The sequence below is a fragment of the Lutjanus erythropterus genome, chromosome 11, assembly GCF_056507025.1.
Source record: "Lutjanus erythropterus isolate fLutEry1 chromosome 11, fLutEry1.hap2, whole genome shotgun sequence".
Classification (NCBI taxonomy): domain Eukaryota; kingdom Metazoa; phylum Chordata; class Actinopteri; order Lutjaniformes; family Lutjanidae; genus Lutjanus; species Lutjanus erythropterus.
This window is the reverse complement of record NC_139327.1, coordinates 16528609-16556173: the sequence shown is the minus strand read 5'-3', so window position 1 is coordinate 16556173 and position 27565 is coordinate 16528609. Positions and strand designations below refer to the sequence as shown.

Sequence of the window (27565 nt, the reverse complement as noted above, 5' to 3'; positions counted from 1 at the left end):
ATCCAGTACATTGGTGTGTTTATTAGTCATTTCACTCAACTGTAATCTTATGTGGGAGTGAAGCATGACTGGCTACAGGCTCTTGTGAGCATAATTTTGCACAGCAGAGGGAGGGAAAGTGCCACTGTAGAGTTGAGCTGCAATTCTTTTTGAGATGCAGGCGGTAATAAAATGTCACTAATGCCAATTACCATCTATTTAATGTGAAAGTCCTGGCTTTTGTTGGATCACTGCTGAAATATTCTATGATTAAAAAAACATTATTGTCCTGATTGTAAAAACACAGAGATGGTCAAATCTGTACATTTATCTATAATAGGTGATGAACAGCCAGGAAAGATTATGGAAGAGTCTAAGTTAAGTTTCCTGAGATGAATCATCTTGGACTTGACATTCTTTGGAAGAATGGGACAAAGAAGTGACAAATAAATATTCTGAAAAAGAAGAACTCAAACTTGTCATGTTGGGAGGGGGGGGGTCCTCTCTAAAAGCAAAAAACAAAAAAAGCATAACTCAACGGTTTGAAACACTTCAGTCTATTAGCTGGTTAATGAAATACAAAGGGAAGGAAGTCATGTGACATCCAGGCAAAAACAGTACAAAAACAAAATCATATTTTCAAAAGAAATATTGACTACACTTTCAAAAAAAAAAACTACTTCCATAAAGTACAATATAAACATTTTATTTTAAAACTCTGGTAATTGACATTTCTAACAATATTTTTCCTTGGTATACTTGTCTGGAGTCAAGTCCACATATTCTTTTTTAATTTTGATCACTAACTTGTTCCCCTTTTTTCCCAGAATTCTCCAATTTCCATTTCCAAAGATTTAAAATTGTCCAAATTATGTGTAGAAAAATGTGACTGAGAACATGAAAAAAAAATACTCCTTTAGTTGAAACACATGAGGTTTTTGTGTTTGATGTACCCAAAAGTAAAACAAGAGTCACTGTAAAACTATACACACACTCCAAAGGAAAGCAATACCTGTAACCAGCTACTTAACAAAAAAACATGAATTTTGGTTGAGTGCAAATCATGTCGGATTTTCCTTCAAGTGATATTTGATTGCTTTATCACTTTATGGCACAAACTAAACTTTCCCACGATGTTATGAGAGTTCCCAAGTAAAACATCACTTTAAAAGTAAAATCTCCTAAAAGCCATACTGATTTCCCTCTGAGGCTGACATTTAATCCTTTTGAGGAGAGTAATCATGATTTAACACGTGAAATGTTGCATCATGATCGAAACATTTGAAATGTTGATCTTTGAAAAGACTGTCAAAAAGAAAAATGGTCAACACATGAAGGTCCTGATGGTGGTAAGACTCAACCATTTTTAACAAGAAAACCAGCAATTAATCTCAACAACCCTCATAACAAATGAGAACATTTATGAGTGAAAACAACAATTCCTTATAAAACACCCACAAACTAATAGCACTCTTAAAAACAAACAAATACTTAAACTCCAACAAGTCAAAATTCAAATGAAATTCAATTATGTCAATCATTATTCAGTTAAAACACTCAGTTAAAGCAAAAAGAAGAGACAGTCCTCTATATTCACATATTACTCTTCAAAGATGAAGTTAAATACAAACTAAAATCCAATACTAAATGTAAAGAGAAACTCTCCTTTCACTCTGTGTGTGTGAACAAAAACTAGTGTTCACATTGTGATAAACAGTGCAGGCCAGTTCAGTAGGTTTTTGAGTTACTCCTTCCTTGATTCTGCATCCTCCTTCATCTTCTGCTCCTGCATGCGACTGCGGGTGGAGCCTGCATGAAAAAAAAAAACATCAGTAAGTTAGAGGAGCAAACATCCACAACCTACATGGCTGGAAGAAAGAATACATGAAGAACTAGGAATATCAAAAGGGAAAAATGTCACTTAAAGAGAGTGGGTATCAGGTTGTATGAGGTACTTATTGACAGTTTATCAATAGCAGTTTAAGTGTATGGTATATTTAGAATATTTTCACTGTTTTTCTTTGCTGTCAGACAGCCTTTTCTGAAGGGAATCTTCAGTTCTGCAAGTCAAATATCGCTCTCTCTGACTCAGCCAACTCCATCGGCAAAATCAGAAGATTTACCTCGCAGGACACAGTAGTTCCTGGTCTACCAATGCCTTGGTCTGTTGGTTTGTTTGTGTTATTGTGTGACTTCTGTGAATCTGAACTAACTCTTTAAAATACCAAAGTCACACAACTACACAAGCTAACTAACACATCAAGGCTGTGATAGACCAGCAACTCCTGTGTCCTGACAGGTAAAATTGTTGATTTCTCCAGTGTAGTCTAGTTCTGTGCTAGACAGTGATATGTTTGACTTATATAATGTCCATTTTCCACTGGAAAAGGTGTCTAACATCAAAGTCAAGCAGTGAAAATAGTCTAAATATCACAGACACTTAAACTGGTGTCATTACTTTTAAGTGGCTAAAAAATATTTTTCTACCGACTGTGACCACTGCAGTTCATTGCTTAGCTTCCATGCTGGTCTTTCTCTCAGCTTCTCCCAACTATCCCTTTAATATGTTGTATATAAAGTAATTTTTACTTACTCATCTCTGCAAGCTTCTGTATCAGTGTGGAATCTCCTCCAGATTTGCTGTAAATATATCAAGTGGGTGAGTGTTTTTGTCTATGAATGTATAGTAAATAATCAGGGTGCTCATATGCTATGACAAATAACAACATTTGTGACCAACCTGCCATCAGCTTCATCTTGCCCGTCCACATCAAAGCGTAACCTCTTCAGAGGCTTGGGAGTAGAGCCGAGATCCAGAGTCCTCTTAAAGGAGCGGTCGCTGCTGTTGACCATTTGGTTGATCTTCTGGAACCGATTGGACAGCTGCAGATGAAAACAATACAGAAAAAAAGAGAGAGTGAGGTAAAATCATTGCATTTCCACTTGCCAAATGGAGATTATCTTTACATACACTACACAGTAAACAATAGAAGCTCTTACCCCAAAAGATTCACCTATTGATACCAGCATTCTGTAAAAGCAAAGAAAGCAAAGAAACACAGATGAGAAAAATAATGTGCAAGAACAAAGTGATCATGCTACTTCAGTTTTCTCTTTTTTTTATTTTCAACAATCATGTAAGCTCTTCAAGGTGAACAACAGAACTCACCTGGAGCGAGGAGTCATGATACCCGGGGACATGCGTGAGCTTTTCAGAGGGGAGATGTACACGTTGTTGCTCCCAGGCACACGCAGAGGTGAACTGGGGAACTTGTAGGGGCTGCGTGGGATTTGTGGGATTGGGGAGAGTGTGGGTGGCTACAAAAACAACACAGGAACAATGAGAAGGTTTCATAGGCATGCACATTTATCTGATTTTGCTTTACATATAAGGGATAGTTTGGATTATTCATTCATTGTCCATAACTGCTTATCCTTGAAGGGTTACAGGGGGCTGGAGCCTATCCCAGCTGACATAGGGCAAAAGGCGGGGTACACCCTGTCGCCCATTAGTCTGGATTATTTGATCATGAGGTAATCAGTGTATTACCTACAGTAGATACAGGTCGGCACACTGGCAAGTACCTAAAGATTCAATCTTGAATATACGTTTAAGTGTATGCTATATTTAGAATATTTTCACCACTTTATTTTGCCATCAAAATTTTCTGATGATATCTGGCTTCTTTAAAGGTAGCTTCCTTTCAGAAAGAGCTATCTCACGGCAAAGTAAAGTGGTGGTACACTTAATTAATATTGAATTTTTAGGCGGACCTTTATTGTGGCTAAAATACCTTTTGTTGCTGATCCTGTCCACAGCAGTACATGTTTAGTCCACATTTAGCCTCGGTGCCAGTGCCCCTCTCTGCTTCTCCCAACAGGGGGTGTGCCAGCTGCCATCTACTGTAGCTTATACACTGACTATGGTCAAATAAGTCATACGGCTTTACATCAAATAATAATCGAACTATCCCTTTAAAGTCAAACTGTAGATCCCTCGTGGGGCGGTATCTCACCCTGGTAGATGCATACTGCAGGATGTTGGTTTTCAGTTTCTGCATGAACACTTGGTTGTAGAAGACAATGATGGAGTCATAGTGTCCCTCAGTGATCAACACGTGCTTAAAGGTCTGCGGCATACAGTGTGACACAAAAACACAAAGTTCAGAATAATTCCACATAATACAGCAGCAAAAAACCCAACAGTAGTTAAAATTAAAGGGCGTCACCTCTTGGTTGGTGTTGGGCATGTTCTTGTACGCTGTGACAATGGTCTTGAAGCGCAGATCAACACTCTTCACTTTACATATGGCGTACATGGCTGACATCATCAACTGCATGAACAATGAGACAGTTTGAGAAAAAACAAGAAAGCACAGGGACAGAGATACGGAGACATTAAGAGAGCAAGAGACTGAGACAAAGTGTGTGAAGAGCAGGAGAGTGAACAAGCAAACGACAGACAGGTTACCTGGTCAAGGTGACGGTCTCTCATCAGCTCGTGCTCGTGCTGCAGAGTGTGTTGGAACAGTGTCCATATGATGGGCTCCAGTTCAGGGTGGGAGGACAGCAGGTAGGAGCAGAGGATCTTCAGTCTCATGTAGGCCAGGCGGTACACTATAGACAGAGCACATCACAGCAAGGTCATTATAGGTAATAACTAAATCTAAATGAAAAACTAAAACAAGATGTGAAAAACAGTTTCATTAACTGAAGTAAAAATAAAAACCTGAAGTGATACTGTGCTACTGTGTTACAAAAATAACAAAATATAACAAAAATATGCACATAATTAGTTTTGGTCTTTGTAAAGTTTGTCAAATTTGTCAACACAACAAGCATGAGGGGCCATTGGTGCATATGTATAATGAGAATAGTGTTGTTTGTATTACGGCCCCCATATTAAAATAAAATAAAATAAAAAAAACTAAACATTTTGAACAATAAAAACCAAATTGAAATGAGCAAGCCCACTCTAAAAACTAACAGTAACTAATATGAATTGAAAATAAAACAAATAATAAATACAATGAAATAAAAACATAAATTAATGAAAAATACAAAATAATAACTCTACAGCAAACAGGACTGCAAATGGAAAAAAAAATCTGAAGGATTTTTGTACTGAAAAACAAATAAAATAAAAAACAAACACAACACATTAGTTGTCTTTTTTTTAGCTTTTATAAATGTAATAACCCATGTTAATATTTTAGTCTTTTCATTTCCAAGTCAAAGTGGAAATCCATCAATGTGAAAATTATGCAAAATGCCAAATTTTGTTTCTCCATACGTGTTATTATCCAGAGAAACCTCATGTTTGGACATTTTGAGGAAAATATAACGAAACCAAAAGGAATCTGCAACGATCAAAAATAAACCAAGTGACATCTTACATTTCTTATAGAAGAGGCCGAGAGAGTTGGACTTTGGGGGGCGAGGAGACTGGCCTGCAGGCTGGATCGGAGGCTGCGAGGAAGCCTGGGAACTCGGCGTTGCTGGGGAGTCTGGAGGCAAGACACGGAAATTCGGACGCATGGGGGACAGATATCTGTGAGGACAATGGAGAAAAACAACTCTGTCAGCTAAAAGGAAACAATTAAATTAAATCCATTAAACATGATGGCAGATAATTAGAGGGTTTAAAATAGGGAAGAAGAAGAGACTCAAAGTAAGTTACGTAAGGCTCACGATGAGTTTAAGTCATGGAATTTAACAGATACCTTTTTCTTTAATAATAGCATGATGCTTGACTATGACTTCATCAAAATGACATACTCTTGCATTGATGACTCATAGGGATTTCACAACAGCTAAAAAAAGTTTTAGGGTCTTAGAAGCTCTCTTGGCTGCTACACACCAGCCACTGGAAGACAAACAGACTGTGGGATGGTGGACTTACAGGTCAGCTGCAGTGTGGTTGTGCTGTAGTGGTTGGCTGAAACTGGCTGGAGTCTCCACCTGCTCTGCTGCTCCACCCTCATTCTCCTGTTTCAGTAGCTCGAACAGTGGTGAGCCCTGCGGAGACACAATCATGAGTATTTACATTTTCTTCTAAGCGCCCGTGTTTCTGTTTTACAGTGCATCAAAATCGTATTGAAAATTATAGCATACAGTTGAAGACACAACAATTAAACAAAAGAGAAAAACTTGATATAACAATAATTCTCTCACCTAGAAGAAACCGATCCAAATTCAGTTTTACTGATGATAATAACACTTTCACAGACACCTCACCTGTACCTGTAAACCCTCATCTCACTAAGCTACAGAAAATCATTCATTTCATTTTATTTTTTTAATTTAAAAAAAATTTTGATTTTTCAAAAATGTTATTTTATTTTGTACCTTGTGTAGGTATATGTTGGTATGCAAGTAAAATATGATGTCCACTTTTTCTGTTTGTTGTTTTCTTTAGTAAAAAATAAAATCTGAAATACGGATGATGTTGATGAATTATTAGTAGTTTTAATACTAGTAAAACCACTTGAAGTAAATTATTAAGCTTTCACAAAGTATCACTGTGACCGGGAAAACCCAATCTCCTTTCCAAAAACTCAACTGTTCAATTGTAACTGTGTAATGATAACAGGTCTGTTCCTCTTTTTATGTTGACCCAAGGACACTCCCTATAGCAACCTGCCTGATTTCAGTGATAGCCATTGAAATCAGGCCAAGCCATTATTTTACTAACAAAGTAACAACAACAAAGCAAAATACACGCCTGCAGACAGAATTTTATTCCCAGCACTTGTCAGCAACACTTGTTAACAATATTTAAGTCAAGAATAAATGACATGTAGACCAGCGTTATTATCATTTTGTATTTTTAATTTTTCAGTTTGACTTCAGTTAGTTTCCAGAGTGGGTTTGCTCATTATAGTTTAGTTTTAATTGAATTGTTTATTTTTAGTTTAGTTTTTATTAAATTCAATATGAGGGCTTTTTTTGTATCATGGGGGGTATTTGTTAGGGTCAAGATTTAATAAGTTCAACACAGGTATTACAAAACAAATGACACTTTGTGAAGTCATGAAGACATCAGTCTCATAAAACATATGTACCAATGCCTGCTCATGCTTGTTGTGTTGACAAATTTGACCAAACTGATAGAGACTTAAACAAAACACATCTCTTGCTTATTTTTATTTTAGTTAGTTGGTCAGAACACAACATTGTTCCAGTTAGTTTTCTTTTTTTAACATCTATTTTTTTAGTTAACTATAAAAACCTTGATGCAGTGGTGAACATCAGCATGCACACACTAAGACCATGAGATCATACAGGGAAATGGGTGTGGTTTACCACTCAGAGATTGACACAGTGGCTGCAGGTACAGACTTGCTCATAGTACATTCTTTATGTCATACATGCCACGCCCGGCTGACGCCGCCACCACATTTCAAAAGTAGACTTTGTATTTGCTTGTTGTAACAGCATTCAGTTACGTATAATAGATACCAACACTGCAACGTTTTATTAGGTGTTGTAAAATCATTGCACAAGAGTCCAGTAGTCATTGTGAACTTTAGATTCATGCTTAACTTCTCTACAGTTGCCTGGTTATTTATTTGAAAATTGAAAGTGATATATTTTATATTCTGGCAGATTCTTTAACGTAGCGGCCCAGGTTTGATCCCAGCTCTTTGCTGCATGTCCTCACCTCCCTCTTCCCCTTTCCTGTTTCTCCTCAGCTGTTTTTCCAATGATGGCAAAAAATTCTCCAAAACAGGGTTTCTGCAGGTTTCAAAAGGTTCAATTCATTTAAGACTTTTCAGGATCTTATTAAGACCATTATGAATGCAATTTAATTTTATTTTATTTCACGTACATACTGGCAAAAACTTATAAGCGCAGTTTGTGTTTGTGGTTATTGGGTCTATGTTATAATTTTGCAGTTGTTACGTGATCGATACAAATTTTCCCAAAAACAATTTTAAAAAGGGACACTGAAGTTAAAGCAACTTCATAAAAGTAATTTTAGCTTCATAATTAAGTCAATCTTTAAGCCCTCTCAAAATTGTATTTAAGACATTTTAAGGCCTAAAATTCAGATTACTGGATGTTAGACTTTAAAAATTTTTTAAAGGACCTGCTGAAACCCTGACTCACAGTTATATAAAGACATGAGAATGCTATGCCATGTTATTATATTTGCTTGAGATATTGAGCTGAACACATCTATAGCACTCAGGAAGAAAGAAAACCCTAATTTAAGTTCATAACCTAAAAGAAAGGCAAGAAAAATATGGACTATCGCATGTTTGATTATTCTAATTTAAGGTAGGTGAAAAAAACACAATAGAGGAACAGGGATGGGAGGACTTTGGCCCTCGTGGAGGCTCCTCCCTTTGTGTTTCAACAGTCCACTGAGTTCTTTGTGTTGGAGCCTCTGACTTTCAGCCTGCCACCAGATGTCTGATTTACGGTCAGACAGGAGCAGAGTAAAAACTCTTGGAGCGTAAGAGTAACGATCACCATGCTCCCCCAGGGCTGCTGCAGGAACAGACAGGATAACAACAGAGAGGAAGAACCACTCAACTGTTCACAGAGCTGAAGAGAGGCACATGACTCTTCTCTCAAAAAGGAATAAACCCTTCAGCTGTGAAAGACAACTGGAAACTTCACTTAAATGAGGATTATTGGGCGCACAGGACAACTTCCACATACAGGATATTAATGTAAAGGATTTTGGATACTAATACAGGTATTTTGTGGAGTTCCCTCTCATTTCATAACACAAACTGAGCAATTTGCAGTTCTTCAGGTTTTTCCAACCAAAGAGAAATGTAAATGCTCCCTGCCTGTAGCACATGCTTGGATTAACAAGTTGAACTGAATGATTTTTATGACTGACACAAATATACGAAGGACTTTTTTACTCTTTAAATGCTCCAAACTTTCCAGCCTGGTCTGAAAATGTATAATTTAACGACACCAGCCCCTCCTCAAAATTACATGAGTTGCAACAAGAGTGATGACTTCAAGTACCCTTTATATAGCTCTGTGTTCAGCCTGGTGTTTATAGTTGGACTTTTCTTCAACATGGTGGCTGTGTACATTTTCGGCTGCACATTGAAACTGCGGAACGAGACCACAACGTACATGATAAACCTTGTTGTTTCAGACTCTCTCTTTGTCCTCAGCCTGCCTTTTCGGATTGTTTACTTCATTAAACGTGAATGGCTGTTTGGAAGTGTGCTGTGCAAGATCTCTGTGGCGCTGTTCTACACCAACATGTATGGCAGTATCCTCTTCCTCACCTGCATCAGTGTCGACCGTTTCTTGGCCATTGTTCACCCGTTCCGGTCTCAAGGTATTCGTACAAAGAGGAACGCCAAGCTGGCGTGCTGTGCGGTGTGGGTGATGGTTCTTTCTGGAAGTGTTCCCACTGGGTTCCTGCTGGACACCACTTCAGAAAACTCCTCCAAGAACTTCTGCTTTGAGAACTACTCCAAAAAACAGTGGAGGGCTGAGCTGTCGAAGGTGGTGGTGTTTATTGAGACTGTGGGCTTCATCATCCCGTTGATGCTTAATGTCTTCTGCTCTGTCATGGTGCTGCGGACACTGAGGAAACCCCAAACCATCAGCCGCGGAGGGAGCCTCAACAAGGCGAAAATCTTGAGGATGATCATTGTGCATTTGCTCATCTTCTGCTTTTGCTTCATCCCCTACAATGTCAATCTCATGTTCTACTCCCTGGTCCGCTCCAACATCCTCAAGGGATGCTATGCGGAATATGTGGTCCGAACCATCTACCCCATCGCTCTGTGCATAGCAGTGACCAACTGCTGCTTTGATCCAGTGATCTACTACTTCACTTCAGAGACCATTCAGAGCTCCATCAAACGCAAATCCACAGTGTGGCACAATGGGGCCAAGCTGTTCGACAGGCTACAGACGGACAGTGCACAAAGCAGTCCAAACACAACCCTCAAAAGGTTTACCCTGAAGACTCTGCAGGCCAAAATGTTTGACAGTGAGTCTACAGCCAATGAAAACTCTATTATGTGATTAAGAATTCAGTGAGTATTGCTTGAAACCTGATTTGAATCTGAGGACGTAGGAGGAAGCAGAGTGGTGTTGAAGATCATAACAACACATAAACACAAAAGGTTACTATGGAGTCACTTGCTAATCTACTGAACACCACAGAGACTTTAGACTGGTGGACTGATGGATCCCTACTCAGTCAAGAAGAGAGTGGAACAAGTCAAAGAGGAAACATTTCAAACTAATTAAGTGTGTTGCAACATAATGATCCCTTATCAGGGTGGAAATTCACAACACACAAATTAGAAAACTCTTCATTCTGTTAGGAAATGAGTTTTTAATGTGTATTAGTGGAAGTGTCTGGTGTATAAGCCATAGTCATGTGCATGATACTGTAAGTAATTATCAGCTTTTGCACATAAGACATAGTAACTGTAGTCTTATTCCTCAGAGCTGAGTCGGCTTTAGGAAAATTCTGCTTTGGCAGTGCTGAACCAGTATTACATCTCTTTTTATGTACTGTATTGTAGGGTTGTCAAAACTATCAATCATTTTTCAATACCATGTGTTTGAAACAATACTGTATCTGTTAATCATAGTATATAAAGCACTAAAGCTATTTATAAAATGCCTATCCAAGACCTCAGTTCAGTCTTTATTATCCTGCTTGAAATTTGGTATGCAGAAAAACCAGACAGTGTTCAGTGACATTTTCTATACAAGCACTGTGTGTAAATTTAAAAAAGCAAAAAAATATTTTGTATGCTTATGATTTTTTTTTCTTTTTGCAGTGATATCAAAAGATATAGAGTATAGTTTTTTAATACTGGTATTGTATCAAAGTTTGAAATTCTGGTATTGTGACAACTCTACTGTACTGTGCAGTTTCTACGTAGTTGTGGCCTCACTGTGGCTTTTAAGCACTTTATAGAGCAGCATGTTCTATAACAGCTTTTACACTTTTACAGAAAGCGAATAAAGGAGTTATTAACTTAAAAAGGGTTCTGAGTTTGAAATTTACTGCTTGTTTGATAGTGTGGGGCACGGACTATCAGTGGTTACTAAAAGCACAGCTACAGGTACAGTGGTTGGCCAGTGCCATGAATGCACAGTGAGTCAATAGAGCTCAATACAGGTATGGTCAGTATTTTTACAGCAAAGCACTGGCCAGCACTACACTAACACTGCCAATGGCCTGATCTAAATAAGTAGTCACTTCTGTAGTAAATTTTGTGGCATTAGAAAAACAAGATGATATATCAAGTCACAATATTAATTATGGTATTTCATGCAGAGTCTGTAGAGATTAAAATTCATTCATTCTTGATGCTGGTGAATTAACTCAACAGGACCTTTCCCAAAAATCCAGCTCAGGCTAAATACTACTGAAGTTTGATAAGAATCATGAAATCAAAATCTGAGCCACACTGAGTATGTGCAGTAAGTAAAAACACAGCAGCTCACAGTATAAATGGAATATGGTGCAGCCTGAGTATTTGTCCCTTCTTGTAAAAGAGGCGTGCTGCCAGACCGAGTGCTGCTGCATTCCTGTTTTAGAGGGTTAGCCCGAGGGCCTGCACTGACAAGGACAGACTCATCTCCACTGCTGCACTGATGAGAAGGATTGTGAAAGCAGAGCAGACGAGCGACAACATGCATCTTGAGAGAGAAGTACGTTTACAAAATTGAGCACAGCGGCGATTGCTGCAATCCTAAAACAGAACCAATGAATAATCCAGAATATAAACATAAAACAGGCATCCTTTAGATTAATAAAACAATTAGAAGTTCCTTAAGTCTTGTTTTTCCATGTCTGCACTGCTTACACCAGTACATAGATGATAGATGGCTTACATTCAGGATGCAGCTGGACTTTCTCCACCCAACACAAATAAAATATTTGTACTTGATTAATGGTTTTAACTCAAAGCTGACATTAATCACATAGCTGATGATGATATTAAATATCAATATGATTCACTATGTGCAAGGAGGGTTTATTGAATTAAACTGTAAAAAACACATAATCTCATTTCCATTCGTCTTGATAATCATAACATGAAGGGTGCGACATAAACTTTTTAAAATGACAAGAACTGCTTGTGTTAAAGAACATTTGTCCAGATATGTTCATTAGAAAAACCTAAAAGACTGCAACAGGATAATACTAATACTGTAACTGGGAGTGAGACCGTCATCACAGCAATCAATAAATAATTTTCTTAATTTTCTTCACTACCTTCCCAAACAGAATTTTAGACATTTTAATAGTTTTTATTGTCTTCTATTAATAAAAGTGAATTTAAGACATTTTGATAGTTGAAGGACCTGTGGCCATCCTGTATTTTGTGTCTAAAATCTACAAGCCACTTTCATATTTTACCAGCATTTGTGTGGTGGCTGATGCGAATTTCCCACCCTGCAAGATGATAAAATTATTTTTTTTTATGTGCAGAGTAGAATAAATCTGCACCAGTTATTTTGCAATAACGATTTGGTGTGTACTTCATTTGTTATTTCTATTTCTATCTACAGGTAAGTCATTATTGCCTCACAAGATCCAAGTTGTATATAGCTAAGTGGTATTATTTGAATATTTCCAAATTAAGATTATTCCAAAAAAGATTCACCCTGTTCAATAGTGCTGTCTGACTCTGGTGTATATAGATTAGGGATGAAACTGTTTTTTACAAAACACCACAATGAAAATTGCTAAAAAATTAGTATTATTGTTTCACATTTAATTACCACTAAAACTGCATTTGACTACTGTGCTTTGAAAAAAGAAATTACAGTAAATACAGTCCAGCATCAACCAAAGTTAGCAACAGTTCCCCAGACACAGGTGCAGCAGCAACACGGGTTATTAGTACTTTTTGAAAATTTTCTGCACATTTTAACAATCCCGCAATAATAATGATATCTTGATAACTTCAGTCATTATTATCATGATATGAGATTTTCATACTCTTTCATCTTGAGTGTAAATACATATTATGTTGACAGTAAGTGAATTACTGCTTATCAGGTGCAAAGACTAGCATTTTGACACAATATACATTTTTACGAATGACAAAAGACTTATGAAAGACTTAATAATTAAGGCACATCTTGCATCATTTTTTTCCCCCCCCAAAGCTCTACAGACTGAGATCTACACTGACTCGTTCTTTGTTGTCAGCACTGGTCCCAAGATATAAATACTGCTATAGGAAAATAGCTCCTTCTTTCAGTGAATTATTGCTATTCCTCTATCAGTGCGCTGAAAAATATAGTAAATGATTAACTCCAATCACTTGTTTAGGTTATTAAACAAACAGCCATAAACATGACTCCCACTCCACACTCCCAAGGTAATGAAACAACTGTAAGGTTGAACACAAAATTCAATTCAATCAGAAAACTGCTTGGTTAAAACCAGTACACGAGTCTATCCTCAAGCTAACCTAGTGATCAGTACTTGTAAAGCTCATTTGATATTTTGACTAAAAAAAGCTAAAAAAAAAATATATTAGGCTTTATGAACAACGGACAAGAAGTATGTGTTGGAGAGGAGAGAAGGAGAACGAGAGAGAGACCCTGACTTGTTTGTGAGTGTAGGCGTGAACGGATCCAATCAGTAGCATCTGCACAGTTACGGCCCCTTCACATATCCTGCTGCTGAACTCCAGCTGACTGGAAAAATAAACTTGTTATCGCACTGTCACACTGCATCCATGAGATCCTGCCACTGGTGAGTGATACGTTTTATCTCTTTCAATATTCTCCTCAGCAGTACTAATTGTGCTTACATGTACAGTGATCAATAGATTAAGATATGTATTTTTTATCAAAAGAAGACAGCAATTAGTTAGTAGAAACCTAACACTTTAAATGATGAATGAAAGATCTACAAAGACTATCTGAAGACATAAGAGAAGGAATAATATTTGTATGCATTATCTGAGGCAAAGGAATGAATGTAATGTGATGAGATGAAGGGTACCAAAAGCTACATGCTTTGCAATTCTTAGAATTCAGATACTTAATATTGGTGATAACTGAATTATTACATAGGAGTTGTTATCAGATCAGACTCTTCAATATTACATGTCAGGAGAAAAATATAAGATTCACAATATTATTTACAAGGATGCTTTATTATATATTAATTGAGAGTGCTTGAACGTTATAGAGATGTTAGAAAAGGCTTTCATTCAAAATAATTTAAGAATTCAACTGTTCTATTCTATTGTTGAAATGAATATTCAAAGGCAAAGTATCATATCATTAGTATGGCAATTAAGGATTATTTTCATCTTTGAAAAATAAAATAAAACTAAGACTCTTCATTTACTCTCATAAATGACAAAGAAATGCAACAAATCCTTAATTTAAGAAGCTGGAACTTTGCTTGAAAGCATCTGAAACTATTAAACAATTAACAAAATAGCTTGCAACTAATTTTGTTTTAATAAATTAACCACTGGTGTTAAAATAACAGTGAGTTTCTTTTAATTTCTCAGTTTTGGTATTGATTCAACCTAAATTCCAAGTGAACTGATCACAAAAAGGAAAATTATGTAAAATGACAGAGGTTGAAAAGTCCCAAAAATCTGAAGAAGACAGGAAAAATGCATCAGCAGAAAGTGTTTACTATCAGACTCCTCCAACACCAGCTGACAGATGCACTTGTAGTTTGTAGTGCACTTACGCACTACAAAGTATAGCCTAAAAAAATTGGATTAACATCTCTCATCTATCAATTTTAATGAAATGAAACTTTATGAGCATCACTAAATGTGTTATTACTAAAGTATAAATTCTGAAGTGTCTCCTTTTTTCCTCCCTATGCATGTAATGAAAGCAACTGCTTGCTTTTTATGAGAGCAGGAAGTTGCAGTTAAAACTTTATTGACAGCATTTGTCTGACTGTAGCAGCGTATCCACGTCAGCTCAGCAAATTTACATTCCATAAAACAGCGGACAATTTGACTTAATTAAGTTTTTTCTTGCCACAGGTTTAACTGCTCCAGCAAGAAGAAGTTAAACACATACTATCCTCCTGTCTTTTGTTCACTTCAACAAACCTAATTTCCTCCAGGTATGAGAGCACCGCATTAATTTAAATTGTTGGAGCAGCTGATCATTTTGGGATATGGAACTGTGGAATATGACTGATGTGCAAGCCAAGCCATTCTCACCTCTGTCTAACTGCACTGTGGACACCAGCTACCGCTTCACCTTCTATCAAGTGTCCTACAGTGTCATCTTCCTGCTAGGGTTGACCACCAACAGCCTGATGCTGCGCAGACTGTGTGTGTCTCCCTGCACCATGAACAGTACAGCTGTCTACATGTTCAGCCTGTCAGCAGCAGACATGTTCTTTGTAATCTCTCTACCACTGAGAATCTACTATTACCACCAGAGGGCCAGAGCCATGACCTCTAAGACAGGAGACCTGTCCAGTTGGTCTCCCGGTGTGTTTTACTGCCACCTCACTTTCACCCTCAAATACATCAGCCTGTACGGGGGGATCTTCTTCCTGGTGTGCATCGCTGTGGACCGTTACTTTGCGGTGGTGCACCCGCTGGCATCTGCGCTTCGCAGGCTGCGTGTTGCACAACTGATGAGTGGGGGGATCTGGTGCCTGGTGCTGGGGATCAGTGTGACTCTGCCTCTACTGCGTTCTGCAGCCGCCCACCAACAGCAGCCCTGTCTGCTGGACCCATCCTCGCAACGCCACCGCACCATCATCCTGATAGCTCTGGGCTTAGTCCTTGGGTCATTTCTGCTGCCCACTGTTCTTCTTCTCTACAGCTACTGCAGAGTGCTGAGTGTGCTTCGCCAGCGGAGACAGCCTTCCCGTAGCCAGCGCCACAGCCGTCAGCACACTCTCACCATAATTTACTGGGTGCTGGGCGTATTCCTGCTCTGCTTCGTCCCCTATCACATCAACCTGCTGGGATACACCCTCACACATGTGGGGCTGCTGCACCACTGTGGCCTGGCCAAGGTGACCAAGGCTGTGCACCCCGTGGTGCTATCGCTAGCAAGCTCCAACTGTTGCCTCAACCCACTCATCTACTATTTCTCCAGCAGCCTGGTGCACAAGGAGGCGCAAGGTGGTGGAGGCAGTGGCAGCCACTGACAAAGATCATCTCACAACACCTCTGACAGACTGTTTCTAAAAAACTTAGTCTTAAGTACATTGGATGGTTTCATACAATTGACCATGCCTGTTATACATACTGCTTTTTTCCAGTTAAATTGCATTGCATATGTTAAAAACATAATATGTTAAATAGTTAAACAGTTTTTGTGTTCCCTTTTCACCCATTGCTGAGAGCAGCACATCTGGACCACTCTGGACGCTAAAAAGTCAGCTTAGGGATTTTGAAATAATGATGTGCAATGACTTTTTTCACATGTAACAAATGTTGAATTCATGGTAGCTGCCTCATTTTACAAAAATGCTGATCAAACATTATGAAGTTGTTTATATGTTGATCTTCTACGTCATTTATGTTACTCTTGAACTTTAGTAACAACTTAATACATTTAAAAAATAATTTCTTCTCATGGGCAAACAAGTGTGTGTGTGTGTGTGTGTGTATAAAATGTATATATTTACAGTGTCTGCGTCTTTATGTTGTGCATTAATCCAATTAAAATGCTGAGACATTACTATAATATCTGCAAACTTTAAAATTTGCATGTGTCTAATGTCTGATGCTAAATATTTTCTATTTTAGTAAATCTTTTGCGTATTATAGTATATTCTTTATATTGTGCATTATACAGGGTATGCTAAGGCTTTTTCTATGATTTTGTATTGAGCTTTTTAATTTTATTTTTTGGTACATATATTATATTTCTATTGGTATATAGTTCTCTCTTGACATACAGTTGTCTTGTGAATTTACTGTCTCCGTGCAATGCCTGGAAAACCTGCTGCTGTAACATGAGAATTTCCCAAATTGGGATCAATAAAGTACATCCATCCATCAACCCATCCTACTGTAGTAGTGATGAAAGAAAAAACTGACCGTCCTCCATGCAATCCTCTCCATGATGAGGTTCTCACAGGTCTCCAGGTGTTTGACGATATCTTTGCTCAAAGTGGGGTCAGCCTTGATGAAGCTCTCAATGACTTTGTAGAAGTCAAAGGCGGTGAGACTGACCACATCCAGTATCCAGGGGAAACACACGTTTGTTTCAGCCACATCACCACCACCAGCGCCATGGTTGTATCCTCCGGTCTTAAAACTGCTCTCTAATGACAAGGAGCAAACAACATTATTACAACTTGTCACACATCTATCAGAGTTCTACACAATTAGCTGTATTACTGATAACTGTAAGATACAAAAGTATTTCAGATTTAGTTTGCAACTGTGTCCTTTATTAATTTGCAAGCAAATTACAGAACTCACCTCCATATGTTGCCATGACCACCTCCAAAGCGCAAGCCAAAAGTGACGTGTGGAATGTAGAGTCATTGAGGAGTTTACTGTAATGAAAATCATACGACTCAGTCAGAGTAAACAGATGCTTCATTTCCAATCAAAACAACAAAAAACATGAATATAAATTTACCAACTTCATAAATCCCCATGATTTAATAAAAACTGAATAACACATACCTGAAATTTTGCACAGACAGTCGCTTCTCTTCCTAAAAAATGAAAAATATGATGTCAACGTAAGGAAAAAAACCACTGTGCAGTCTACAGTTTACGCAAGTTCCAGTGTTATGTAAACAAGAGTTATAAGGGCATAAAAAGTGAAAGAAAAGATCATGTTAGATTAATCAGACATATCTGCAGGTAAACCTTGGAATTTCACAATTGAATTACTCTGAGCCTCCCAATAAATAAACAATAAAATACAAATTTATTGAAGAAAAAAGTTCAAACGTGAATTTATTAAATAAAATCAAACAAGTCAATTACCGATTTAAGCATTGCCTCCATGACTTTGTAATACAGTCTCACACCAAGAGCAAATCTCTGAAAGACAAAAGAAATTTATAAGTTGGACAAAAAATAATTTCAGTACAAGAATCATGGCTATTGCTGCTCATTGTTCTCTTGAGTCATAGTTCATACCTGTCTGCCGAGGATTACACAGTGTGGGCCGACTGCCTGACCAAACCTTTGGCTAAATGTCTGTCCAAGTGTCTCCAAACGCTTCTGCACATCCTGCGTTGGGTCCACAGTGCAATTCTGATCACAGGAAAAGAAGAAAACAGGAAATCCATAAAAAAGACAGTAAGATGCAGTTTCATGGGTTATTTTGATTAGTGGCAACGTTTATAGAGACTAACTTTGAAATACGTAGCCAGGTTAGTAGATGGCTGGTCCCCACTGGTGGTGAGATCACCTCTCAACTGCTGAATGGAGGTCATGGCAGCTCTGATGAGACAAAACAAAAATCAGACACTGCTGAAGGACAGATTCTGACAAAAACCCAGAATGATTTACTCAGTTAAACATCCCCAGTAATCTACACAGTACAAGAAATCCCAGAATAATCTCCTGTGTGTGGATACAGATACACCTTTAAATAAATACTAACTTTACTTTTAAACTTTTCAATATTTTGCAAACCAAACACTCCTAGTTTATCTTATTCCAGTTCACACCAACTATAACAAGAAAAAAGTTTGTCTTCAAAGTCAGTTTGTAATTAGTAATAATAAGAAGGTCTGCAACAGTACAAATGTTCAAAAAGGTGCTGCTGAAAGCGAACATGAGTACTCAGTCTCTCTCCTCTGGGTAAACAATGATTACAAAAACAGTGCTCACCTGATTGGAGTCTGCGGAGGGATGAGTGCGGTGTCTTCATCTGACAGGTTCTTCTTTGGTGTTCTCTCCACCTGTGATCTGAATGCATGAGAAGATTATTAAATACTTACTTTCAATACATCATTCATTAATTTAAATTCAACATTAAAAAACTCAACAGTGAAAGAGGAAATTACATTTCAACTTTGGGTGGAAGAACAGTTTCATCTCCCTCAATAAAAAGCCGTCCATCAAAGTCTCTACTCTTGAGGTAGTGCTCTTCATATTGCTGGTCGAGGTCGTTCACCTGTGGTGAAAATTAAAGGCTGAGGTTACTTGTAGTTAAGTGCTTCCTTTCATAAAAAAAATAAATAAACACCATCACTGTGCCACCAACTATAAGCAAGGATGTTAAAAGAAACAAGTGCAGTGCATACAGCTGCTGAAGAGTTCCCCACTAAATTCTGTATTTTTTCTTTATCCTAAGTGTAAGATGTATTAATTTATCAAAAACAAATGCACTGTATGGTTTCTTTCAATGATAAATTATTGCATGCAAAATGAGTATAGATTATAAAGGACAGGTCAGCTCGCCAGTGTGGCAGTTTTTAGGAGGGGCTTAGACATTTGGAGGGAGGTTATAAAAGGAGCAGAATCACTGATCCTTTGTGTGCACATCAGCCTACTCACACTATGGAACACTGAGTCTGATGTCCTCGTTGCACATGTACAAGACTTGTCTAATGATTGTATCATAGCACACGTGCCAGAGTCCGTATCTGATCAGATCTCAATCTCAAAAACATAAACATTGCTGAACTAAGACAAGGCTCTAACTTGTCTGCAACCAGACTAGGGTAACAGGAGTCTCAGACATCTGTGCTATAAAATAATCTAGGCCAAAATCTCACTCCAATTTACTCAGGTCAGCTTAATATGGTGAGAAACATTTGCATAAGGCACACTAATGTACACACCACCTGTCCCGTTACTGAGGTAATGTAACATTAAAACAAATATGCGCATCATCCTTCAGAGGCGTGTGTTAATGTCAGCAAACAGTAGCACCCTGTCTCTGTTGTGCTCATACCTACCTATGTAATATACTACCCTAGCACACTAAAAAGGATCCCCTGGCTGAGCACACATCCTCCTGACACTATGTATGTGAAAACAAACATGTATGAGCCGCATAGAGAATGACCAACAGCTGTCACACACTCAAACGTTCAACAATAAGCAGGAAGAGGTAACAGATGCAAACAGCGAAGCCAAACAATAGAGCAGGTGTTGTGACTGTCGCCCCCCTACCTGAGGAAAATCTGGAGATCTTGAAAGATCCAGTGAATCCAGGAAAGCCGAGAAACTGGTCTGGTACACATTCTTCACCTGCAGATACAGTTAGAGGGTGAATGAGGCCATTTCACACAGAGCAGGGAGCACAGATCTGTGACTGTATGATGACTGTAGGATCTATATAAAAGAGTGGGGCTCAGACCTCTTCTGCATTGCATTCATTCTCTTGGCACAAGGTTTTGAGAAGCTGCAAATCCACCTCCGGCTCCGGAGGTCGGGATTTGGCTTTGCTCTGGTTGCGACGAGACGTTCGTGTTGGAGGGCTCTGAACTTTGCTGATAGCTGATTCTGAAAAAAAAAAACATTTAAGAGGTTAGAACTCTTTTAAGGACCCAGATTATCCAAAACTGAGATGAGACTAAGAGTACACACTGGTTCAAAATTGTTTTTCCAGTGCCTTTAAATAGACTCTTTGATTTAACACCTTTCAGACTTGAAGATCTGCTATGATAAGAAGTTACTACTAGTAGTTAAAACATTATTGGAAACAGACAACTTTCAAGCCCCCTAATGTTTGCAAGTGTTACTATTGTTGTGTCGCTGTGGCAGAGGTGTGTCAAAATCTGTCTCTCCTTTACTCTGCTATGCTTAAACATAATCTATCGCTCAACTGCAGAGGCACTGCCACGGGAAACACTACCTGACAGGAAGCCCAGTATTGTGTTGAAGTGTGTTTAACTAAGAGTCAGAGCCGAGCTCTGAGAAGAATTGATCAACACCACTTTGGAAATACAAGAGAAGAAAGATGCATTTTCACTGAGAAGGTACACTGAAATTATCAAATTTCATATTGAATTTTCAAACAAACTGATGGTAATGTAATGATGTACTGAAAAGTAATGACATAGTTATTAAGTAAGTAAGTAAAATTATTGCTTTGCACCAACAGGGGTCTGGCCTCTGGTTCAAGGACCAAAATTAGTACCATCCACCTGCCAAATGCTGGTAAAATATGCAAGTGGCTGACATTGAGCAGCTGATAAAACTTTAACATTCACTACCCATTTGGACAAAGAACTTAAAGCTACTACAAGGAACCTTCAAATTTTGTTGATTTTGGAGGCCCCTGTACATTAAGTACAAAATAAAGCATCAAAGATAAGATTATCTAAATGAAAATATTTCTTGCTTCTTTTTTAACTGACTAATGTACCACTCACAGTGACATTATCTGGAGAGTGCAAACACAGACACAGAGGGGAGTAACATAAAAAAGCATGTGGATATATACTGTATTGCTATACTATAAACAAGATGATATATTGTCATTTTTCTTAAATGTAATTTTAGGAAAACTGACAGTATAAAGAACATACTACTGTGTGAATAAAATCTGTGATTAAAAAAATTACTTTTTATATGAAGAGGTTTAAACACAACACAAAATGAACCGTGAATGTCTGAATCTTTGCACATATCATGATATCACAGTATCATAATACAGTGTTTTTATGGATCGTTATAATATCACAAAACAATATTTCCATACTCACCGGTATTGATATTTTCTTACACTCCTATAATGGTGACATAATTTTCTTGTGAAAACTGTGCCAGTGGCAGTCAGAGTATTCATAATGAAAGCCAAGTTTATAAAGAACCAGTCTAAACCCAAATGGTGTCATTATTCTACAGCCATTACACTGTGCAATCAACATTTGATTAATAATGATAAGTTAAAGCAAAAAATGTCTGTTTCCACTATAAATAAAGACAGTGGTAGACAGTAAATGATTCTGAAGCTTACTGTAAAGAGGCTGCAGAAGATCTGAAGGGCAGCGCTTGATGCATAACTCCAGCGTACAAAGAAGCAACTGGAACGATATGACCAGGTCATCCTCCATCTGCAAGGCCCTTCCTGCAGACAGCAGAGATGCAGCACATGAGAAGCATCATCACAACACTACTGCTGCTGACTGGAAACAACAGAACCATGAGGAGAAACATTTTCCAATTCATTTGAGCTCTACCAACGAGCACAGAGGAGGAAGGAAGGATGGAAAGAAGATTGAGCAACATGAAAAGTATTCTATCAAGTGTGTTAACAGCTTGGTCCTACTTGTTTTTGTTGTTCTGTTTAAAGGTTTAACCTACCCTTGGCCAAGAGAAACATTGTCCAGCAGTTCCGAATTGTCTCCCTCTCCCTTCAAAGAGACAATGAATGATTAACTATGCACCTGCATCAAATGTTTTTAATAAAACATGCAACTGCTGAACACAGGAGCATAAACATACTAAAAAGGATTGTGCAAACTATATTTCACTCATGTTACAGATAATTATTCAACTTACTTGCCATCAGACACCAAAGCAAAGATTTTCTTGCAAGTTCTGAAATAAAACAAACATTATTATCAGTTACAAATTTGTCTATGAACAGCTCTACATGAATTAAACATCTGTACTGTATTGACTGATGTGTTCACTCACTTCTCAAACCTCTGGTAGAGAGCCAGTGTAACATCATACTTCTTCTCCAGCCGTGTCAGAGCTGAATTCACCTTGGTGCTGATAGTATCCAAGTTCACATCCAGTTTCCTCACCAGAGCTAAAAACTGCTTCACACTAGAGAAAAGCAAGCGACAAAAAAAACTGCATTTGAAAAATAAAGTATAAATTTGTAAGCCCACGAATTTTAAAAATAATTGCAGTCAATTTGGACCATGGTGCTAAAAGCAACCATGTGTTATCCTTTAACCGAATGCCTGTTAAAATGACTGATATTACACATACTAATTTGGACAGCAAAGTTGCACTATGAGTGCCAAAGAGTATTTCTCAGGAACATACATCAAGCATAGCCAGTACTTACTTCAGATTGACTGCCTTCAGAACCTGAGTAAAGGTGAAACAGGCAAGATCCAAGTCTGTCGCTGACACAAACAGACAAGCTCCCCACAGCCTCTTCTGACTGTCCTGAAATTAAATGTCAAAATAAAGATGTTTAAACCTTACCAATATAATAACATACACACATTAGGACTGAAAACAGAATTCGATAGATCTGTTAGAACAAACTAACATCACTCTTTATGTAATTCTTTTATTTTATCAAAACATTTCTGTCCATCTTTATTATAGACCGGTTAAATTCCCTTTGACAGAGATGACTGAAACAGCATTTGGGCTGTGTGCTAATGACAAACTTGACTTTCATAAAGAACAACAGAGAAGTCAGAATTCCCCTGAGCTTTGTCCAACAACAACATGCCAAGAGCATCATACATACACACTGTACCACATCTCCAGATGAGTAAATGGACATGTCGTGTATGACTGAGGTAAGACTAATAAATTTCAAATTTTACATGAGTATTCTCATCTGTTCTCCTTTAACCAGGGGTGGACTAGGGATGAAGCAGTTACCAGATTATTGATAAATCACTGTAAAGTTCAAGGCAATTGGTATTACCCTTTAAAACTGTAATTATCATATAACCGTGTTTGATTTACAGGCGCTTTGATAAACTCCCTGCCAGAATCAATCAAAGTTGGCAACAGTCTCCTAGATGCAGGTACACCATGCAACGTGAGTGTGTTTTGTGGGTAGAAATGTATCTATTTGAAATTTAATTGAGTTATACCATTATTACTGTAGGAAGATTATACACTTACCAAGTAAGCAAGTTTTTTAAGACAAATCACAGACATGGAGAAGGTTTGGGTGTGAGCGCACGTTTGTTTTAAAGGTCATTGTCTGGGTGCCATAGTGGCCCTGTCATTCTAACCAAATAGTAGAAACAATCAAATCACAACTGCAATAAAATCACAGTATGGGTAAGTCTAATATCCAGATCACAGAACCAGAGCCAAATGACAGTTTTTCAAAAAAAGGAAAAAAGTTTGTGTAAACACCATTATAATGAGGTGTTAATATGACTGTTGCTGCATAGATGACCTTGCAGGAGAACCTTGGTCTCCAAATGAAATCAATCATGTTTGTTTAGTACAGACTTCTATAAATATCACACCATTATGTTTTTAATCGTTTTTTTTTTTTAGTAAAAATTAAAATTGGAATGCAAAACTAAACATTTCCATTAACTAATTGTATTGCATATTGCAATCATAATTTCAGTCACAATAATTGCAATATGACTTCTTTTTTTTTTACCAAATCATGCAGCCCTGCTTTCCACCCATGAGTTTCTCTTTCCTTAAATCAGCCAACAGGATGACAACATTATACATATACTGTAACATATATTTAATATACAAAAACATACAGCGACTTCTTCCATGGAGTCTTGAACCCTTTTCCAAAGCTTCCAGGCATGGTCACACACCAGGTCCGTCACATGGAGGCTCTTACACAGGGTCACAAACTCAGCATCTTTGTCTCTGTGTCTGGAGAACACAAATCAACATCGTGGAGGTCACAAATACCACAGTTTCAGGACATCAAAACATACACTGTTAGCCAAAGTCTGCCTCGGGTTAGGAGTGTATTGGTGTGTTATAACAGCGTTAAACCATATGTTATATCTGTTACTGAATAGGAATACTCTGTGGGTGGTTGTGTAGGGGTGAGATAAGTGGAAATAAATGTATTAACTTTAAATACAGGCCTGATTTCGTTTGAAGCAGCTAACGTTAGCTAGCAAGCCTAACGGTTAGTCACATAATAAGCTAGCTAGCAAGAGTAAAACACCAGCACACACTTGCAAACCTCTAGGCTAAAGTGTAAACTATTTTTACAGACTAATTCGCTGACTGTTGACACATTGTTAAGGCCTGAATAAAGGAACGTGATTTGTCTCACTTTTTAACAGATAACTCTGGACTCTCCTTCTTGTCTGGAGATGGACTCTCAGCACTGGACTTCAGCTCCTTGTTCTGTGTCGTCCCAGAGTTTCTCTTTTTAGGTGGCATCTTGGTATCCAGTCGCCTACCAGGCTAATATAGTAATTAAAAACAGAAGTTGGATTTGAATGAATTCAATGAATTCTGTTTACTAAGTTTAAAGCCCACTTCACGAGTTCCGTGGCAACAATACAACAAAACCGCCCCGACTTCCTGAAACCAGGCTGAAGTGGGTGTTCGTTTTGTATCGCGGCAGTGCGCGGCGGAGTGCCGGTGCCGGCGGTGTCTCAGCTTTTAGACGCCCTCAACAAGGAGGGTCGCCAACCCCTTGTGTACTAACCTGTTCACTGAGTTTTTCTGGTCATTTATATGTATTTAGAGTCTCGTGCTGTCGACAATAACATTAGATAACATACTTATTCCTTTATATTTATGTTGAACTCTCTGTGGCGATAAACTGACCGCAGTCTGCTTTCTCCGGGATCACGTGACAAAACGCAAACAAACTAACCCCAACTCACGAGATGAAAACGCGGGAAAATATCTACGCAACATCCGCTTATTTGCATTTATCCCGCCATCCACACACGTTATAGCCCATAATGTAAAATAAATACCCACCAACCTATTTATTTTACAAACTATGCCAAGTTCAATAGAGAGAAAGATGGCGACTCATCCTTTAAGTTAATACGTTACTATATATTTATTACAATTACGTATTACGTGTCCCTGTGCCACTATTTCACTTTGTTTACCTTCTATATGTTTATTTTCACTTCTTTTCACGTTATAATGTCTCAACTTTATCCACTTATACAGGGGACCCCCATGTCAACATTATTACACACATAAGCTTTAATCAGTTTCCTTTGATCGCTATAAGATTTGCCCCTTCGTATATTTAAGACAGCAAATGTTAAGTAAACAGCATTTATTAAATGTGCCTAGTCTGCACCGTAGTGCAATCATTGCCCTCTTGTGGTAAAACCCACATGTTGTTACTTAAAAAGTTTTGAGTCAGTGTCGGACATTTAGACAACAGCCTCTTTGTTGCACCTGTGTACAATGCAATGGCCTGTTTTTCCTGTGTGTAATTGTTGTAACTATCCTCACGTACTATCACTGCAAGTTTATTATTTTAAAAAAATCCTCATTCTTTTTATATTTTAATGCATCAGAAATGTTGTCATCAAAATTTGTATTTAATGTGATTTTGTTACTCTGTCATCACTTTTATCTATTGCATGTTTGTTAAACCTGGAAGAGGATCCCTCCTCTGTAGCTCTCCCCTTGTGTTCAACTTTTTCCCTTTTTATAATTGTTTTTTTTTTAGTATTTTTTCCTCACCTGAACCAAGGTTCATTAGGACAGAGGGTGTAATACACTGTTAAGATTGTATAGCCACCTGAGGCAAATAATGATTTGTGATATTCGGTCATATAAATAAACTTTGCTTGACTTGAAAACTAACACTGGGTATACTGAACTCTGATCTTCGCTACATACTCAACTCACAGTTTTAAATAGTTTTCATCAGACATCTGTCAAAGAAAATGATCCAATAAAATGCAACAAAGGGTTTAGATATACATAGTTGCATAAAGATATGGAGACAATGAGAATATTTAATCATTATGTACAGAAATATACAAGAGAATGGCAGCAAGGCTTACAAAGGCAAACAGATAAAAAAAAAAAGTAAAATTAAAGGAGTTTCATGATATGACATACAATTATAAAACAAAGAATATTAAAATGTTCTGAAGGTTTTAAAGTAGTGATCCTGCCTGAAAGATGCTTTCAAAGAGAAAACAGTTATCTTCATTGTAAATACAGAGGAAATTGACTGTGATGTGATTGCAGATCTGTCAGGTATCTTTTATCTGTCATCATCTACTTTTTGTAACAGGACACAAGAGGGAGCACGCTGTTTTAATAACAGCCTGGAAATCAGTGGGGAATTTTCAGCAGTTACCACAAATCAAAGCTTTTGACATTTAAGATCAAAACATCAGTCCTCTGTGAGAGAAGTGCAATTTGTATGGTTAACAAACATCACATATCTGGTTTATTCAATCAGCAACTTCAAAAGATAAAGAACACAATCATGAGAGCTGTCTCATTTGAGGGTGGGTCTTTTTTATAATTCTTCATATTACTTTTTCCTCTGTGTGCCATCACCATTAACATAATTTGTTATCTAGGACAGTTGTATTAAAAATACATAAAAACACATTGATCTGATTGTCCAATATAATATTTATAAATTACGCAGTACGGTCAATTTGCCAATAAATAACATTTAAACAACCAATTTTGACATCATGAGTCAGAGCAACATTTGCACCCTCAGAAAGTTGTGAAAAAATGTTAGGAAGACTGAAACCATGACAACAATCATGTCCTCAAGTGGAAGATACATTTAACCAATGAGATCCTTTTCAGACAATACATTTAACCATGATATACAGTGACTTAAGGATTTATTTATTTTTTTTAATCAATAGCAGAGAGGGAAATCAACAAGGAAGAAATGTCAAAGCCAAGTTCCAGTAAGCATAGAAACTAACAACCTATGTGTGTGTAGATTCACTGTCATAACAACACTTAAAGGTCCAGTTCGTAAGATTTAGAAGGATCTACTGGCAGAATATGTCAGAAAT

The 27565-nt window shown here is 37.7% G+C and overlaps 3 protein-coding genes across 3 annotated transcripts; 2 read left to right on the top strand and 1 right to left on the bottom strand.

The window, feature by feature from the left end:
- Positions 1–520: 520 nt before the first annotated feature.
- Positions 521–25287, bottom strand: rb1 (retinoblastoma 1). The gene is made up of 28 exons (XM_084730994.1): positions 25240–25287; positions 24859–24992; positions 24323–24443; positions 22909–23012; positions 22527–22661; positions 22389–22427; positions 22191–22240; positions 21844–21954; positions 20239–20384; positions 20052–20129; positions 18938–19047; positions 18762–18839; positions 18281–18368; positions 18063–18179; positions 17907–17963; positions 17598–17629; positions 17388–17464; positions 17001–17227; positions 5882–5997; positions 5376–5530; positions 4451–4596; positions 4209–4313; positions 3996–4109; positions 3149–3297; positions 2980–3010; positions 2720–2862; positions 2573–2619; positions 521–1788 (listed from the first exon to the last, which is right to left on the bottom strand). The coding sequence occupies exons 2-28, from the start codon at positions 24966–24968 to the stop codon at positions 1724–1726; spliced, it is 2751 nt and encodes a 916-aa protein (XP_084587120.1). The 5' UTR covers positions 24969–24992; positions 25240–25287; the 3' UTR covers positions 521–1723.
- lpar6b (lysophosphatidic acid receptor 6b) lies at positions 8369–10280 on the top strand. The gene has a single exon (XM_084730995.1). It carries the CDS (start codon positions 8869–8871, stop codon positions 9991–9993), a length of 1125 nt encoding a protein of 374 aa, XP_084587121.1. The 5' UTR covers positions 8369–8868; the 3' UTR covers positions 9994–10280.
- Positions 13477–16106, top strand: LOC146318825 (lysophosphatidic acid receptor 6). Its single transcript, XM_084730996.1, has 2 exons — positions 13477–13705; positions 15056–16106. Exon 2 carries the CDS (start codon positions 15110–15112, stop codon positions 16100–16102), a length of 993 nt encoding a protein of 330 aa, XP_084587122.1. The 5' UTR covers positions 13477–13705; positions 15056–15109; the 3' UTR covers positions 16103–16106.
- Positions 25288–27565: the final 2278 nt, after the last annotated feature.